This window comes from Phyllostomus hastatus, unplaced genomic scaffold, assembly GCF_019186645.2.
Source record: "Phyllostomus hastatus isolate PE091 unplaced genomic scaffold, TTU_PhHast_1.1 phas_scaffold_501, whole genome shotgun sequence".
Classification (NCBI taxonomy): domain Eukaryota; kingdom Metazoa; phylum Chordata; class Mammalia; order Chiroptera; family Phyllostomidae; genus Phyllostomus; species Phyllostomus hastatus.
The window spans coordinates 28219486-28235386 of record NW_025334033.1 but is presented as its reverse complement, the minus strand read 5'-3'; the positions used below and the strand labels follow the sequence as shown (position 1 = coordinate 28235386).

The window sequence follows — 15901 nt, the reverse complement described above, 5'->3', positions numbered from 1 at the left end:
TCTTTATCACATAAGATTTGCCTTTTAGAACAAAACATTAGCAATGGCTGGTGTGGCTCAGTGGATTGAGCACCAGCTTGTGAATCAAAAGATGGCTGGTTTGATTCCCAGTCAGGGCACATGTCTGGGTTGTGGGCCAGCTCCACAGTTGGGGGCATGCAAGAGGTAACCAATTGATATTTCTCTTCCTCTCTTCTAAAAGTAGGTAAATAAAATCTTTTTAAAAAAACCCTAAACATTAAAATATTTTAAACTATGCAAATAAAAATTTACAGAAAAATTGATTTTTGTATGATGATCACACACTAGAGAACACCTCTCCTTCACTGCTATAATAATAGCTCATTTATTTTAAGAAATCATTTAAAAGAAAATTCTCTTCTTTGGTATATTCCACCTGGACTAATGGTACTACCATTCACCCACTCACCACAGCCAGAAACCCATGTTTATCCTAGACTTCTTCTCATTCTTCATATCCAATCAAATCACTAAGTCCTATAGACTTTACATCCTAAATATTTCAATCATTTGTTCGTTTCTGTCCAACTCAACTGCCAGAATGTTGTTGCAGAGCCTTCATCATGTCTCACCTGGACAATCATCTCCTGGTTTTTAGGCTTTCCCCATCCAGTCCTTCCTTCCTACTGATGCCTGAACAATCTTCCTAAAATACACATCTCATTATATCACTTACATGGTTGCCTTCAGAATACAATTCAGATTCCTTCACAAAGCATTTGTGGCTTTTCATATATCAACCATTGCCTGCTTCTCAATATGCTTCACTTTTATTGAGCATTTACTATGTACCAGGCTATGTGCTAGGATACTGGAGATAAAAAGATAAATAAGACACAGATGATGACCATCTAAAGAAACTAAATGTGAACATATGTTTTTGGCAGTTACAAAAAAAAAAGTAAAAAAATGCAATAATAGAAATAAGAACACAGTAGCCCAGAGAAAGAAGCAATTCATCCTGCCAAGGAAGAATTGAGCTGAGGTCAAGCAAGACTCTACAGAAAGAGACATCTGAGCTGTTTTAAAGAATGAATAGGAAACTCTCCTTGTGGGCAAGAACATAGACACATGATACAGCGTGGTATGTATTGAGGAAGACATAAATTCTGCCTTCTTCAGGACTCAGTTTTTAGAAGCCTCCTGAGCCCTCTCTACCCTACCTCCAGCTGAGTTAGGAGTTAGGTCCCCTCTTTTGTGTATGCCTTTGTTCATATGATAATTATTATGGATGGGTTTTCTTGTCTAGTTCTCTTCTAGTAGATTTAAAGATCTAAAGGGAATGAAGTATCTTGTTAAAACTCTGGATCCTTAGTCTTTGGCACAGTACCTGGTATGTGACACATGGTCAATAAATACTTGCTGAATGTTGGTTATATAATATTCTGAGCAATAAAATCTTAAATTAGATGGTTTGCCACCTGGTTCATACAGTAGACTGGATGACAAATCAAGAAGCCTTGAAAAGACTGCAGTAAGACAGCAAGATTACAGCAGATTCCTTCTAGATCAAACAGACCACTTTCTCTCTAAGCCTGAGTTTACTTACAGGTAAAACAAAGGTGTCACAGTAAGTGGTTGATTCTACCTACATAAAACCTCTTGCATGTCTTGTCTAATTCCACTGGCATTATCAGAGCAGAATTTTTAAAATATCTCTATGTTGGACAGTTACAGCCTTCTCCCTAGTCTACCTACCATCAGTCTTTTCACGGCACTTCATCTTCCGTTTGCTGCCAGATTCATGTTCCTCAAGTGAGGCTCTGATCACTTCTAAACACCTTTCCCCTTCCCACAAATGACTACAGAAAAGTCTTCCCCCTGTAGCCTGCCACTCAAAGGTATCCACCTCTAACCAAAACATTTGTTTCCATTTTTGTTTGCTGCTTGTTCCTCTTCACTCACACTCTTCCCTCAACAAACTGGTTTGGTATTACTCTCCACCCAGGCCCACATTTTCCTACCTCACCTTACTCCCTTTCCTTGGAATATGCTTGTCTGTCATCTAAGTAGCAAGATTTGAACACCAATCCTAATTCTACCATTTATTGACCAACAGTACACAGTTATTTTACCTCTCTTAGTCTTCAATTCTATTATTTCTAAAAGAGGGGTAAAGATACCTTGCTTGAACTTGTTATGAGGGTTGGAAAATAACATACATAATGGGCATGGCACATAATTGATCAAAAAGTAACAGATTTTATTATTACTACCCTTCAAGGCTAATTCAAAAGCCATCTTTTTCATAAAGCCTTTCTATGATACCTCCCAGCTAGAAGCAAACCTTTTTCTCCTTTACATTCCTCAGAGGCAGTCTTTACTTCTCTTGAAACAGTTGTCTTTGTTTTTCATTTTGTATTGGTTTACACACATATCTTATATACCTAGTGGTCTTTCAAACATTCTGAGGATAGAATCCATGCCTGATTTAACTTTTTGTTTTTTTTAGTGTCTAAAACAGTGTCTGATTTGTGGTAGACACTCAAGTACATATTGATGAATAAATACTTAAAATTTGAGGAACAGCCCATTGACCTGCCACACCATTCGCACCCTCTTTGCTGACATCACGCTCCAATTCCTGCTTGGACTTACTTTTGGCAACCTGGCTTGTATCTGGCTCAGGACATACCAAACCTGGCTAAAAACTTGAAGAAGTTAAAAAGGACCAGATGCCGAGAAGAAACCCGGTAATTCATGAGGCCCGCTCCAGCACTGCCTCCAGGAAATCCTGATCCTACTCTCCTCAAGGCCTCCTTCAGGATCTGAACCAAAAGCTGTGGCTTACTCTCCAGTCTCAGCCTTTCCTGGACCCTGCGGGACCCTCGAGCACACATGGGGCCACAAGTTAAGAACTATCCTTACTTTTCCAATATCCTCACCTCTTCTCTTCTTCCTTCCAGTTGCTTGGGAGGTTCTGAGACTGGAATCATGGTGCTAGATTAGTAAACATGGCTTTTAATTAGTGGTCTCCCCTTATTCTTTGAAATTTATACTGCTTTTTTCTTTTTAAGGTTTTATTTCTTTCTTTTTAGAGAGAGGGGAAAGGAGGGAGAAAGAGAGAAACATTGATGTGTGATTGCCTCTTGTACTCCCCCAAATGAGGATCTGGCCTGCAACCCAGGCATATGCCCTGACTGGGAATCAAACTGGCAACCCTTTGATTCACAGGCTGGTATTCAATCCACTGAGCCACACCAGCCAGGGCTGTACTGTCTTTTTCATTAGAAAAATCAATGAGTTTTATATAGCTGATCAGATATAAATAATGCTGATTTCACAGTTTAGTGATTATAATGTTTGTTGAAACATCTGGTACTAAACTATGTTGTTTCAAGATCATTAAAATTAAAATCTAGAAGCAAAAAAAAATCTTAAGAATTACATATTCATTTTCAGATGAAAAGTTTAACATTAAAAAGTGTACATAAAAGTGTTAATATTCTCCTCTTATCTTCAGGATAAATACAATAGAAAGCATAATGCTTACTAGATTATTAAAATAATGTACATGGCTGTCAACTCATTAAATGAACACTTAATACTAGGGTCACAAAAAACTTGAAAGACAGTCTGTTCTGACGGTCAGAAAGTGTAGTAAAAGTTCTAGTCATCATCAGAACTCTGAAACTACATTTCCTGTCACTCTCAAGTGAGCTGTGATTTTAAAGAACTGCCTAGGGTTAGGCTGATTGTGGCAAATACTCAATTCTCCTCTTCGTTGCTTCTTGGATACAGCCCTCAAAATCTCTTAGAAACATACACTTTTGGGTCTATAAATTGGCACGTTTTCTCAAGAGAGAGGACCTTTTCAAATATTTTGAATCAGAGAATTTGGGGACTCCACATTATTTAGGGCCAATGCCTGGTTTGAATATTTACTATTAATTGCTTTCTTCATTTTCTAATTTCTCACCTCTCAGGCTTACAGTCAATCCATCGGTGATACAAGCCAATGATTTGCACACATGAAGTGCAAATTTTCCTGAAGATCGGTATTGCCTGGCTACTCTTATAGAAGTCTTCCCCACAGGATGACTGCAATTCTACTGCTAAGGTCAGTTATACAGGCACCCAACAGCAGAACTTCATCAACATAATTCCTTAAAGATAGGGTATTGGTTATTATAAAAACCGTAAGATCAAATGGACTAGAGGTTCAGTAAAATGGTAGGAGAGAAATGGATTCAATACAGAAGACACTAAATAATCAATGACCTTGGAGATTTCAGACAAGTCAGATTTTCTACTGAAGGCAGATAAAAATAGCACAAACATAACACAGAACAGACATGCAGAAATAAAAGCCACCAACTCAACTTTGTTTGAAAACTTGTTAGGTCTAGAGAACTGTTCAAACCACAGCTGCTAATGGTTATGGATTTGGCGATCAAAATGTCTTTGTTAAAAAAAAAAGTTTTAACTGCCTTACTATTGAGGTTACAAACCACAGCCTTGATGCATTGTTGCAGTCAACATCCTCCCTGCTGTTTCTGAGAGTTTACATCTGCTGCTGGCAGATAAAATGCTGGCAAACGGCATGGGCTCCTTCCAGGGGAATACGGAAGTTTTAACTAGATGGCTCTCATCTACCTCTCTCCTGAGTTGAGCCTACAGTGCTTTCTGTAGTACTTCTACCTTGTCTAGGTTGATCCCCTGCTATTACTCAGGAGGGTTGAAGGTCTAGTGGGATTTTTTTTTCTGGCACAAATCAGCCATGCCAGCCACACTATTCTTAAAAGATAAAAGGGAAGACAAATTCTTAGCTCAGGGGAAGCACGTTAGGCACATATTCTAAAGCCACTTCTCCTGTAGTGCACTTGATTTTAAACAACCACTAATAAAACCTTTTCTGTTATATTTTTAAAGATTTTATTTATTTATTTTTAGACAGACGGGAAATGAGGGAGAAAGAGAGGGAGAGAAATATGGATGTGTGAGAGATACACAGATCAGTTCCCTCTCACACGTCCCCCACTGGGGACCTGGCCTGCAACCCAGGCATGTGTCCTGACTGGGAATCAAACTGGTGACCTTTTGGTTCACAGGCCAGTGCTCAATCCACTGAGACTCACAGGCCAGGGCTGTTAGTTATTTTTCTTTTTTAACTAAATGACCACACTATGCTGAAATTAGTAACGGCTTAGTGTATTTTAACTTATCAAAGAAAGGCAAAGAACACGAGGTCAGGAAGTAAGTTAGAGTTTCTTTGGGGAAAGGAAAATCTGGAGCAACATGGAGAAGTAAAACGTGGCCCAAGTCACATAGGAGATTAGTTTTAGTTGAAATAAAAATCACTATATCCACACTGGTTTTCAAAGAAAATGCAGTTCAGCTGGGTGATGAGAAATGAGTGTGGAAATGCAGAAGGAAGACATAGGTCAGGAAAGTGTCTCCTGGATGATACTCCCTCAGTGAGCTGACCTATGAGGATAAAAGAAAACCAAACACACCCAGACTAGCAGTTCCTAAACTGTACAGACAAGATACCAGTTCTACAGTATGAAAATAGGCAGTGTTTCTGTGTGTGTGTGTGTGTGTGTGTGTGTGTGTGTGTGTGTGGTGGGGGTAGATTGTGGTAAAAAAGTTTTGTGAACACTCCAAGTTATATCCACCAGAAATATCAGAGAATGATATCAGAGAGTCAAAATACACACTAGTAAATTAAGAACTCTGACAAGGTCTTCAGTAAACAAATTTATTGAATCCAAATACATTTTTCCAATGTACGTAACCATGGAAGCCTCACAATCACACCCCCCCTTTTTTTTTTTTCAGAGCACACCTATGCCATGGAATAGTTTGGGAAATGCTAGTCTCAGGTTATTATTCCTCAACTCTCAACTCATTCTTGCAGAAATGAGAGTAAGGTTGGTAAAACAGACTAGGCAATCACATTTTGTACATCATAGAACCCCAGCACAAACAGATTACTGAGGGTGCTTGAGATATTTTGCAAAAGCAGCCAACTAGGAAAGCTACTATTTTAAAAGTGGTAAGATCCTTACCTGATAAACAATCACCAAATAGGGATAATATTAACTCTGAATGCATTCATGTGCTACCCTCAAATACAGAGTAGAAACAATGGAGCAAGCCATAGAAAAGCTGACCGTAAGGAAAATAAGCATGGGACTCCCGTGTTTAATAGAACTTAGAGGCTTCTGGCATTTTCGCACCAGGAAATTCATAAGGAGAATTGCCATGACTTCTGGCTGGCAACATCTGGGACGATCCTTACACTTCTATGCACTCCCCTCAGCATTCTCAGGATAAAAGAGAGAATATAAATTCAAGGAGAAGTATCATGCTACCCTGAAAGACGGGTAGCCTGGAGAAACCAAGAAGATGTGTTTTGTTAATTAGATTTCTAATTTCTGTAGGCCTTGTGGTAATCCAGAGACTAGGATTACAGTTTCCCACCCTTCTCTACAAAAGTTGTGCAGAAAGAAGACTGCCTACCTTTCTAGCGATATGAATCATTTGATCTTCTATCAGGCGGTAGTTTGCTTGATTGACAAATGAGAAAGTAAAGGAAGGTCCCTTGTCAAAACCACCACCCACACTGACAGATGCTCCTGGGTTCTTTTTTAGAATGTGAGTATCCCAACAGGAAAATATAATAGTTATACTACACTGTTAATCACTGTGAGGGTCTCTAAAACTGTAAAGCTTTATATTACTTCTACACTGACAACGCCCCCACAAAAAGGAGAAAAGTAGAGGGGAAAAAAAAAGACACTGAAAAAATGGGCAAAGGGCCCACAGAGGGATAAAATAGGCACAAAGGTGTGGGAAATAGCCTCCTCATGTCTACAGTTTTGTCTAGGTCTAGATCACGTGCTAAGAGAAGAAAAAAAGGATAGGAGTAAAAATTCATGCCAAAAGTAAATTAAAAATCTAAAAAATAAAAAATTAAATCAGACAGTAATAACACTAATGAAAGGTAAATAAGTCTGGAAAACAAAAAACTTACTGAGAAAAATTAAGCTGAAGAACATTTCCTTAAGCACAGTGGTGAAAGCCCTACCACTTAAAGTAACTATTCAAAAAACAAGAAAAACATATCCTTAGGTAAACTCTTCATGCTTCAAGGATGCACCTTCCCATTGAGGATTTCTTTAGTCTGAGTTTAAACATAAAACTTTTAAGTTCAAGTTTTCCAATTAAGCTAAAGTCCTTGGGCTCCCTCTGCTGTTCAAAGGTATACTTCAGTTATGTCAGTTCAATCTTTAATGAACAAAATAAATAAAAATACATACATAAACACACATTTGTACACACACCTCCCCCAAACTTGACGCAGTCCAGGCAATCAGAGCTCAAACATTTGCTTATCATGAATTCTCTGGCCTAGACCAAATGTTCCAGAAACAGTAGTAACAAATTCTACCATCCCCCCACCTAACTGAAATTTGAAGAATAATGCAGCATTTCTTCACTAAAGGCAGCAAACTTTTATTAAGAAATGAGGACCCTATAACCTGTTAGCTGGACTATGGCAAAAGCTTTCTATGTAGAAATGTGTATATATCTGTCCTCCATATACTGGAAACCAAAGCATCACTACATTTTTTGTTTCCACCATGTTCTTTTCTCTCCCCAATATTTCCTAATTAAAAGGTTCTCTTTACATGTCTAAATTCAGTTGCTAGCACCTTACTATCTTCATGATATCCTGTGTTGAAGGATTCATAGCCTGCTGTGGTGGCAAACCAAGCATCTGTCCAACATAAGTATTCTTACTCACCTGATCTTTAAACTGATTCTGAGACAAGCAGTCAATTAGGTCCACACAGCCCAGAAGACAACCTGATGGATAGTCGCTGGGAAATTCCACATCTGAATCAAGAATAACAGAAGGATTAAATTTCCTTTTTTGTGACCTGGAACTCACAAATCCATTTTCAATTCTGAACAAATCTCTATTCTCAAATCTCTATTCAATTCTCTACTATATATTTGTAGACATAAGGAAAACAATGAGGGTTTTATTTGGTTCAACTGTTCATATTTTAGCAAAAAAATCTGAGTGGCTGACTTAGTCTACAATACACATTCTAAACCATAGGAAAATTACCCCCACACCATCATCAAGGATCCCAGAACTTCACTCCAAAAAATCAATTCCACTACACTCAGTTGGATCAGTTTGGTGGTGATGGTTTTGGAAACAAGCTACAAGTGTCAAGAGAAAACACATAAAAATGTAATATTAAAAAAAAAACCACTTAAGAATGACACAACACACTTTTATGGAAGCAGTACTTTTGATTCCTAAAGCTTGGTTTCTTAAAAATTTCTTATAGGGTACCCTGGCTAGTGTGGCTCAGTGGACTGAGCGTGGGCCTGCGAACAGAAGGGTCGCGGCTGGATTCCCAATCAGGGCATATGCCTGGGCTGCGGGCCAGGTCCCCGGTGGCGGGTGCGTGAGAGGCAACCACACACTGATGTTTTTCTCCCTCTCTATCTCCCTCCCTTCCTCTTTCTCTAAAAATAAATAAATAAAATCTTTAAAAAGATAAAAATAAAAACTTCTTATAAGTGTTTCCATAATTATCTTCTCATTCTACCTTGACAAGAACTGTATGAGCTGGATAAAAGGAAGGAAAACAAGAGACCCAAGGCTCAAAAGTGTACCTGAGGATCCAAATTTAGTGTCCTGGGGGGTAATCCCCAAAATATACTGCTAGGTCAACCAACTTTGATCTATCCAAATTCAATAGCAGGTGTCTATTTGGGTCATTCCAGATGAAAATTCTTATTTGTGGTGGTTTCCAATCTAAAGATCCCAGAGCATATAGTGGCCATTTTATAGTAAAAAAAAGAAAGAAAGAAAATTTCTCACCTAAAAGTAAGACTAGTTAGTTGATTTCTGGTGTTTGGTCTGATACTTTTATTTGACTGTTTGGCAAATTAATACTTTCAACAGTCTATAATTTGCCACTAAACAAACATACAGTTTAAAGTCACTTTCAGCCCCACCAAATGCCACAGAAAGCAGTAAAAAAATGTGAGTGTTAATGAAGTCTCTCCACAAAATAAGACTGAAAGGAGAATACATGGCCGTTACCTTCCCCACGAAGAAAACGATATGTAGTCTGGAGTTCTGAGACTTCTTGAGGGGAGGGTCTTTTAGCTGTGGCTGCTATCCAAAGTCGTCCTCTGTGAGGGGTATACCAGCTTCTGCCTTCCACCCTTAAACAAGTATAAATTTAGCAAAAAGAATCTAAATTCTAGTGTCCAGGAGGATCTCCTAATATACAGCAAATTATCCAGTTGAACAAAGAGATCTGTAGATGACACCTTAACAAGAGGGGTATTTTGGGGGAAAAACAATTCTCTCATACTACTCTGTGTTTGAGTATGAACTGTGTTCTCTTGTTTTTCCAATCATTAGACCAAAGACAATTCATCTCTCTCAGCTCTGATATTTTTAATCTGATTTCTATAATTCAGACTGGGAGCTTTCACTAGCCTTGGAACTTCAATAATCTAAATCTTCTATTTTCAAGGCATCCAAGTTGTCCTGCTAAAATGGAAATCCTTGCTTTTCTCTGAGTCAACGGCTAACTTCTTCCTGCAAGATTTGTTAATTAATTGTTCTCCAAACTGACAGAAAAATTCTCACCCACAAATAACTCAAGAATAGTTACTTTTATAATTATTATTTAATAGAATTTAAGTAAATAAAAATGCTTATCATCTTTAAATTGCAACCACATTCATATATATATATATTTATTTATTTATTTATTTATTTATTTAAGATTTTATTTATTTTTAGAGAGAGGTGAAGGGAGGGAGAAAGAGGAGAGAAACATCAATGTGTGGTTGCCTTTCACATGCCCCCTACTGGGGACCTGGCCCACAACCCAGGCATGTGCCCTGACTGGGAATCCAATGGGCAACACTTTGGTTCGCAGGCCCATGTTCAATCCACTGAGCTACACCAGCCAGGCATTTATATTTTTAAGTATTCTATAAAAGGTTATGTTTTTTGTAGACGATTAAACACCCTGTTGACTAGTTTGAATGAATCTTTAAGTGGAATAACAGAGTGTATTCAAGAGAATTTAATTACTCCAAAGATTACAAAAAGATGTTTCTCTTTTAGTTCCCACCAATAAAATAAAGAACTTTGATAATATACCCCTATAATACTATTCTTATAATGGGAAATAGGGAATTTCTCATATGCTTAGTTTTCCAATATAGATAAATTAGAAGAATGCTGGGTACATAGTAAGTACTCAGTAAATGAGGAATGAATCTACACCAAGTATTTCTAAGGATTACTGAGAAAATAATCTCACAAGTGTGGCAGAACCACCCACTTTATTTCTGTGGGATTAGTGATTGTTAGTTGGATGCTGCTCATCCTGTTCTTTTCAGTGAGAAAATCTGAGTAATACAGATCCAAAACAGGATGAGAAAAAGGTAAACATTCTGATTCCCTCAGCAGAGAACAAGCTGTTTAGTTTTCTACTTTAAAAAAAGGAAGGCACCTGCCCTGGCTGGTGTGACTCAGTTGGTTGAAGCATCATTACAAACTCCAAAAGGTTGGGGATTCAGTTCCCAGTAAGGGCACATAGCTAAGTTGTAGGTTCAACCTCCAGTCAGGGAGCATACGGCAGGCAACCAACCGATCAATGTTACTTTTTCACATCAATGTTTCTCTCTCTTCTCTCTCTCTCTCTATCCCCCTTCTTGTCTAACATCAATAAACATATGTTTTTTAATTGTTTTAAAAGAAAAACACCTGCCCTGGCCAGGTAGCTCAGTTGGTTAGAGTGTTGTCCAATACACCAAGGTCGCAAGTTGGATCCTTGGTCAGGACACACACAAGAAACCACCAATGAATGCATAAATAAATGAGACAACAAACTGATGTTTCTCTCTCTCTCTCTAAAATAAATACATAAACATTGAAAAACAAAATAAAAATAAAAAGGTAAGACACCTAAATTGCAGAGAACTGAATGAAAAAACAGACATCTGAGAGCCTTGTTGCTCTGGAGCAGAAGCAAACTCAAATGCACTGGCTCTGCCCTAGCTGGTATTATGGCTCAGTGGATTGAGTGCCAGCCTGTGAAACAAAGGGTCCCCAGTTGGGGGTACGCAAGAGAGGCAACCACACATTGATGTTTCTCTCCCTTTCTTTCTCCCTCTCTTCCCCTCTCTCTAAAAGTAAATAAGTAAAATCTTTTTTTTTAAGATTTTTTTTTTTTTATTTATAGAGAGGGAAGGGAGGATAGAGGGAAGGAAGGGATAGAGAAAGAGAGAGAAACATCAATGTGCAGTTGCTGGGGGTCATGGCCTGCAACCCATGCATGTACCTTGACTGGGAACTTTGGTTTGCAGCCTGCGCTCAATTCACTGAGCTACACCAGCCAGGGCAAATAAGTAAAATCTTTAAAAAGAAAATAGATCTTAAAAATTGTCATTAACAAAAACCAAAGAATGTGTAACTGTGTGTGGTGGGTGATGGATGCTAACTAAACTCATTGTGACAATCATTTTGCAATATATACATTTGAATCAAATCATTATGTTGTATATATCTTAAATAAATATAATGTTATATGTCAATTTTATCTTAATAAAAATGGATAAAAAGGAAAAATAACTGTAATGATAAGTGAAAGAAGAAAAATACAAACATTAAAATAGAGTCTGGCAGAAGTAACACCTGCTTGAGTGTGGCTGGTAGGGTAATAATATGAGTGTAATAATTTACAGTTTTAATTTGAACATTTCACCTAAAATGTCAAATCGTGTGCTTGAGTATGATATTGTTATGTTACAGAATTACATGCTTATGATTTTGTAATAAAATACTTTGTAATGAAAAAGGGATGTTACTTGTGCTGGACCCTGTATATATTATGACCTCACTATATAACAGTTTGCATAGGAAGAAAAATATAAACACTCCAAAATGCTAACAGTAGCTGTTTCTAGGTGATGGAATTATAGGTGACCTTTCTTTTTCTAGCTATTTTTCTGTATCTTCCAATTTTCTATTTATATTTAAAAGCAAAAAAAAAATCCTATTTTTAAAAACTGAATTGAGGAGAAACATATAAAACCATGGAATTGTAAACTATTACTGCCATCACTAACAGGTATGACTCAATTCTGTTACACCCCTACAGTCCCTTACTACTTCCCTCATTTTTTGTAGAAAAGGAATTTGTGGTAAAATAGTTTCTCGGTATGGTTATGTAGACAGATAAATAGATGGATAGGTGGAAGGAAGGAAGGGAGGGAGCACAGTTAGGCAGGAATCTTAAAAAATTAATAAATAAGCATTAAAAACTTTGAATTTCAAATAGCATCAAACCATTAACGTTGTTGAGTGGTATATTACAAAGGCAAAGCAAAGAGAACTTTTATCCACAGGCTTCCTGCAAAGATAAAAAAAACTGGTATTCTGTTCTTTGTTATGATTAAAATCCATAACCATTTAAACCTGTTTTTAAAAGCTATTTGGTAAAAAAAAAAAAAAGAAAAAAGAAACAACAACAACAAAAAAGACCAAGTCAGTAATATGAATATACCGCTTAAAATTCTACATACTAAAGAGTATTCTAAATCATCACGAGATTAGGGAAAACAGATTACAATCCGTAATTCTAAATTGACCTTATGTCACTGTAAAATCTCTCACTGCCAATATTTATTTCTGTTCTTACCTTTTAATCCCTCTGACAAGCAGAGAAGCCCACGGCTGATGCATAGAGAGGCACCAGCCACCATCAAATCCTTCTTGAAATTCTTCGTCCTGGACTCTCAACTGGTGCCGGTTTGAGTTGAACTGTTCTGATCCTGCTGAATGCAAAGGCTTCTTCTGAGAGGCTGCACCTGTCTGATCTATCCACTACACGGGAAAAAAACAAACATACATTCTGGAAAGGGAAGAACTTGAAGTAGGTATAAAAAAATAACATGAATGCTGATAATCATAAAAAAATCATAGTGGGAACATATTCTTAGAAAATTTTATCCCATCTTTGTCTGAAACAGGGCCAAAAATGCTGGAGAAGGTATAAATACAGTAGGAGCCCCAGGTATGATAACAAGGTCCCATCTTAAAGGATAATTAGAATGTTGAAATCTCCATATAAAGCTTCTTAATTCCAGCAAATGCACAACTATCAGATCAAATAATTGATCTGTAACTTTTTTCCACTTTATGCTTGTTAATATCACGTGCTGGATGCTGGAAAGTTTCCCAACACAAATCTACCAGCCAAATGAAGGTTCGACAATTTCGTCTACACATTCTTCATGGGCTTAGGGTGCAGGAACACATCCTGGGACTGTGATAAAGTCAAACAGATGCTGTCAGGGGCAGCAGTTCTGACTCTTGGACGCATGAAGTACTCTCTTACCCTGACTGAACAACTTGTCCCCGAAAAGAAAGATGAATCACTACAGAAACAAGGGTCCCAACATGTAAAGAGGATAGAAAATTACAGAGTACAGGTAGTCATAAGAGAATGAAGAGTCCTGACAGTAGTTAAGTCAGAGAATGACAAAGGTTAATGTTCCTTCCACCCAGAGCAGGAAGACTGTGTGCTCTGAAATTTAAGGGGGGAAAGAGGCTTTATTAGGATGGTGAGATTGGAGTTAGTTGCCTTAACTTTTGACTTTTTATTTAGTATAATTTACAGGATAAAAAATGCTAGAGTGGTAGTCTAGAAACTCTGAGCAATCATTTAACCCCTAAAGGTTTCAGTTTTCTCAACTGTAAAATGATGGGGTTGGGCTAAATAAATTTCTAAGAATCCTTCTGCAATAAAATTCTGTAAGTCTAATTAACTGTTTTGTGTCTTAAAAAGAAATATGTAAATACTTAACTATTTGAAAAGGCATAAAGTAGCAACACATATAAAATATAAAAAAGATACGGTTCTTGCATTCGAGGAACTTATAATCCTAATAGAAGACAGACAGACAGTTATTTGGATAAATAACTACCCAAAACATAAGGCAGAATTGAGTAAATACTACACAGGGATATAAGCCCTTAAGTAGGAACACAGAGGAAGAACTGATCCATTACAGGGGAAATAAGTGATTTCATAAAAATGTTGGTATTTGAAAATTCTGAGGCCAAAATTCTCTATTTCTCTTACAGTTCTTGTTAATATCAGTTTCTCTATTCCCACAGCCACTTTGCTAAATTAATCTCGTATTACCTTTTTTGTTGAGTTTTGACTCTAAGTTTTTATTTTTTTAATTAAAATTTTATCATTACCATTTGCCCCCCTTATACCCTATTCTTCCCCCCAAATGCCACACTGTTGTCCATGAGTCATTTTTCCTTTTTGCTCAATCTTATTACCTTTCATGCTGAGGAGCCTGCTAACTGGTCTCCTCATCTACATTTTTAGTCTCTGAATAACTCTACTGTCCTGCTAGTGTTACACTAATTTAGGCCCTCGGCATCTCTCCACCAGGCTACTGTAACAACCTTCTTAGCAATTTCCCTGCTTCTAGTCTTACTCCTCCCCACAATCCATTCTCCACACAGGCATGGAAGTCAAGCCAACCTACTAAAATTCATCAAGGCCTCCTCTTTGCCTATATTAGGATAAAACCATACTCCCTAGCATGAGACAGAAAGGCTTTCATGATGAGATGTTGCCTACTATACTGGATTAAGTAGTATCCTCCCAAAGTTTATATCCACCCAGAGTATTACATGGAAATAGTCCTTGCAGATGTAATCAAGTGAAGATAAGGACATAATGGATTAGGGTGGACCCCAAATCTAATGACTGGTGTCCTTATAAAGGAGAGAACACACAGAGACAAAGGCAAACAGAAGAAGGCCATGTGAAGACATAAGCAAAGATTAGAGTGACACAGCTACAAACCAAAGGATGCCTTGCAGACACCAGAAGCTGAAAGAGGCAAGAAAGCATTCTCTGGTAGACCCTTCTGAGGGAGCGTGGCCCTGCCAATACCTTGATTTCAGTGTTGAGAACAGTGAGAAAATAAATTGCTGTTGTCTTAAGCCAACATCCAGTTGTGCTACATGGCCTCCCTAGCAAACTAATTTACTTACTAGTCCAATTTTAATTTCTAACAATACTTAATTACTTGTGGTTCTCTAAACCTACAATGCTCTTGAACTGCTGAACCTCTGTACATGTTGTACCTTCTATCTGGAATTCCCTTCCCAGATCTGTCTGCTTGGAAATTCCTATTCATTCCTTAAGGATCCTCTCAAACACTATTTCTTTTGTGACTTCTTTGATGGGCTTATGAACTCTCTCCTAAAGTCCTATTATACCTATGACCTGTACCCATCATAGCAATTACCTTAATGAATTTTAATTATTTGTAATCAAATATTCTTCCCACTAAACTTGAAGTCCTTAAGGACAGGAGTTGGGGCTTTATCTTTTAATTTTCCAGCACCTAGAGAAGAACCTGGCACGCATACAGTGCTCACAGCAAATACTTCCAGTTAAGCTGTCTAAACCACTGCTCTGATTGCACCTCTCTGTTTAAGAACCTTCTCTGGGTCACATTTATTTACAAATAAAAATATAAAAACTTCCTACCTAAAAATTTAAACTCTGGTTTCTACCTACCTAACCCTACTCTACTAATCTCATAATAATCCCTTTTATGAGTACTAGCTAGGTGGTCTACATTCACTACTCCATATATATCTCCTATGCTTTTGTGTACCCATGCCTTATTCCCACAGTTCATTCTACCTGAAATATTTTTTCCCACCATCCCCAAACATCCATTTTCTTGGATATTTACTTTTAATCAATGTCAGCCTCCCTAGAAAAGTCTTTTTTATTCCCCTCAACTGGCAGTAGTCTTTCCTTCCTCAGGTATCCACGTA

General features: G+C 37.6%; 1 protein-coding gene across 2 annotated transcripts in view; it reads right to left on the bottom strand.

Moving 5' to 3' along the window:
• The window catches only part of TRIP4 (thyroid hormone receptor interactor 4), a 57919-nt gene that overhangs the window by 14957 nt on the left and 27061 nt on the right, over nucleotides 1–15901 (bottom strand). For both annotated transcript variants that reach the window (XM_045823616.1, XM_045823615.1), the window contains exons 9-11: nucleotides 12723–12907; nucleotides 9098–9222; nucleotides 7775–7866 (exon numbers count right to left, since the gene is read on the bottom strand). In XM_045823616.1, coding sequence (XP_045679572.1) covers nucleotides 7775–7866; nucleotides 9098–9222; nucleotides 12723–12907 — 402 coding nt within the window. The remainder of the gene's footprint in view (nucleotides 1–7774; nucleotides 7867–9097; nucleotides 9223–12722; nucleotides 12908–15901) is intronic.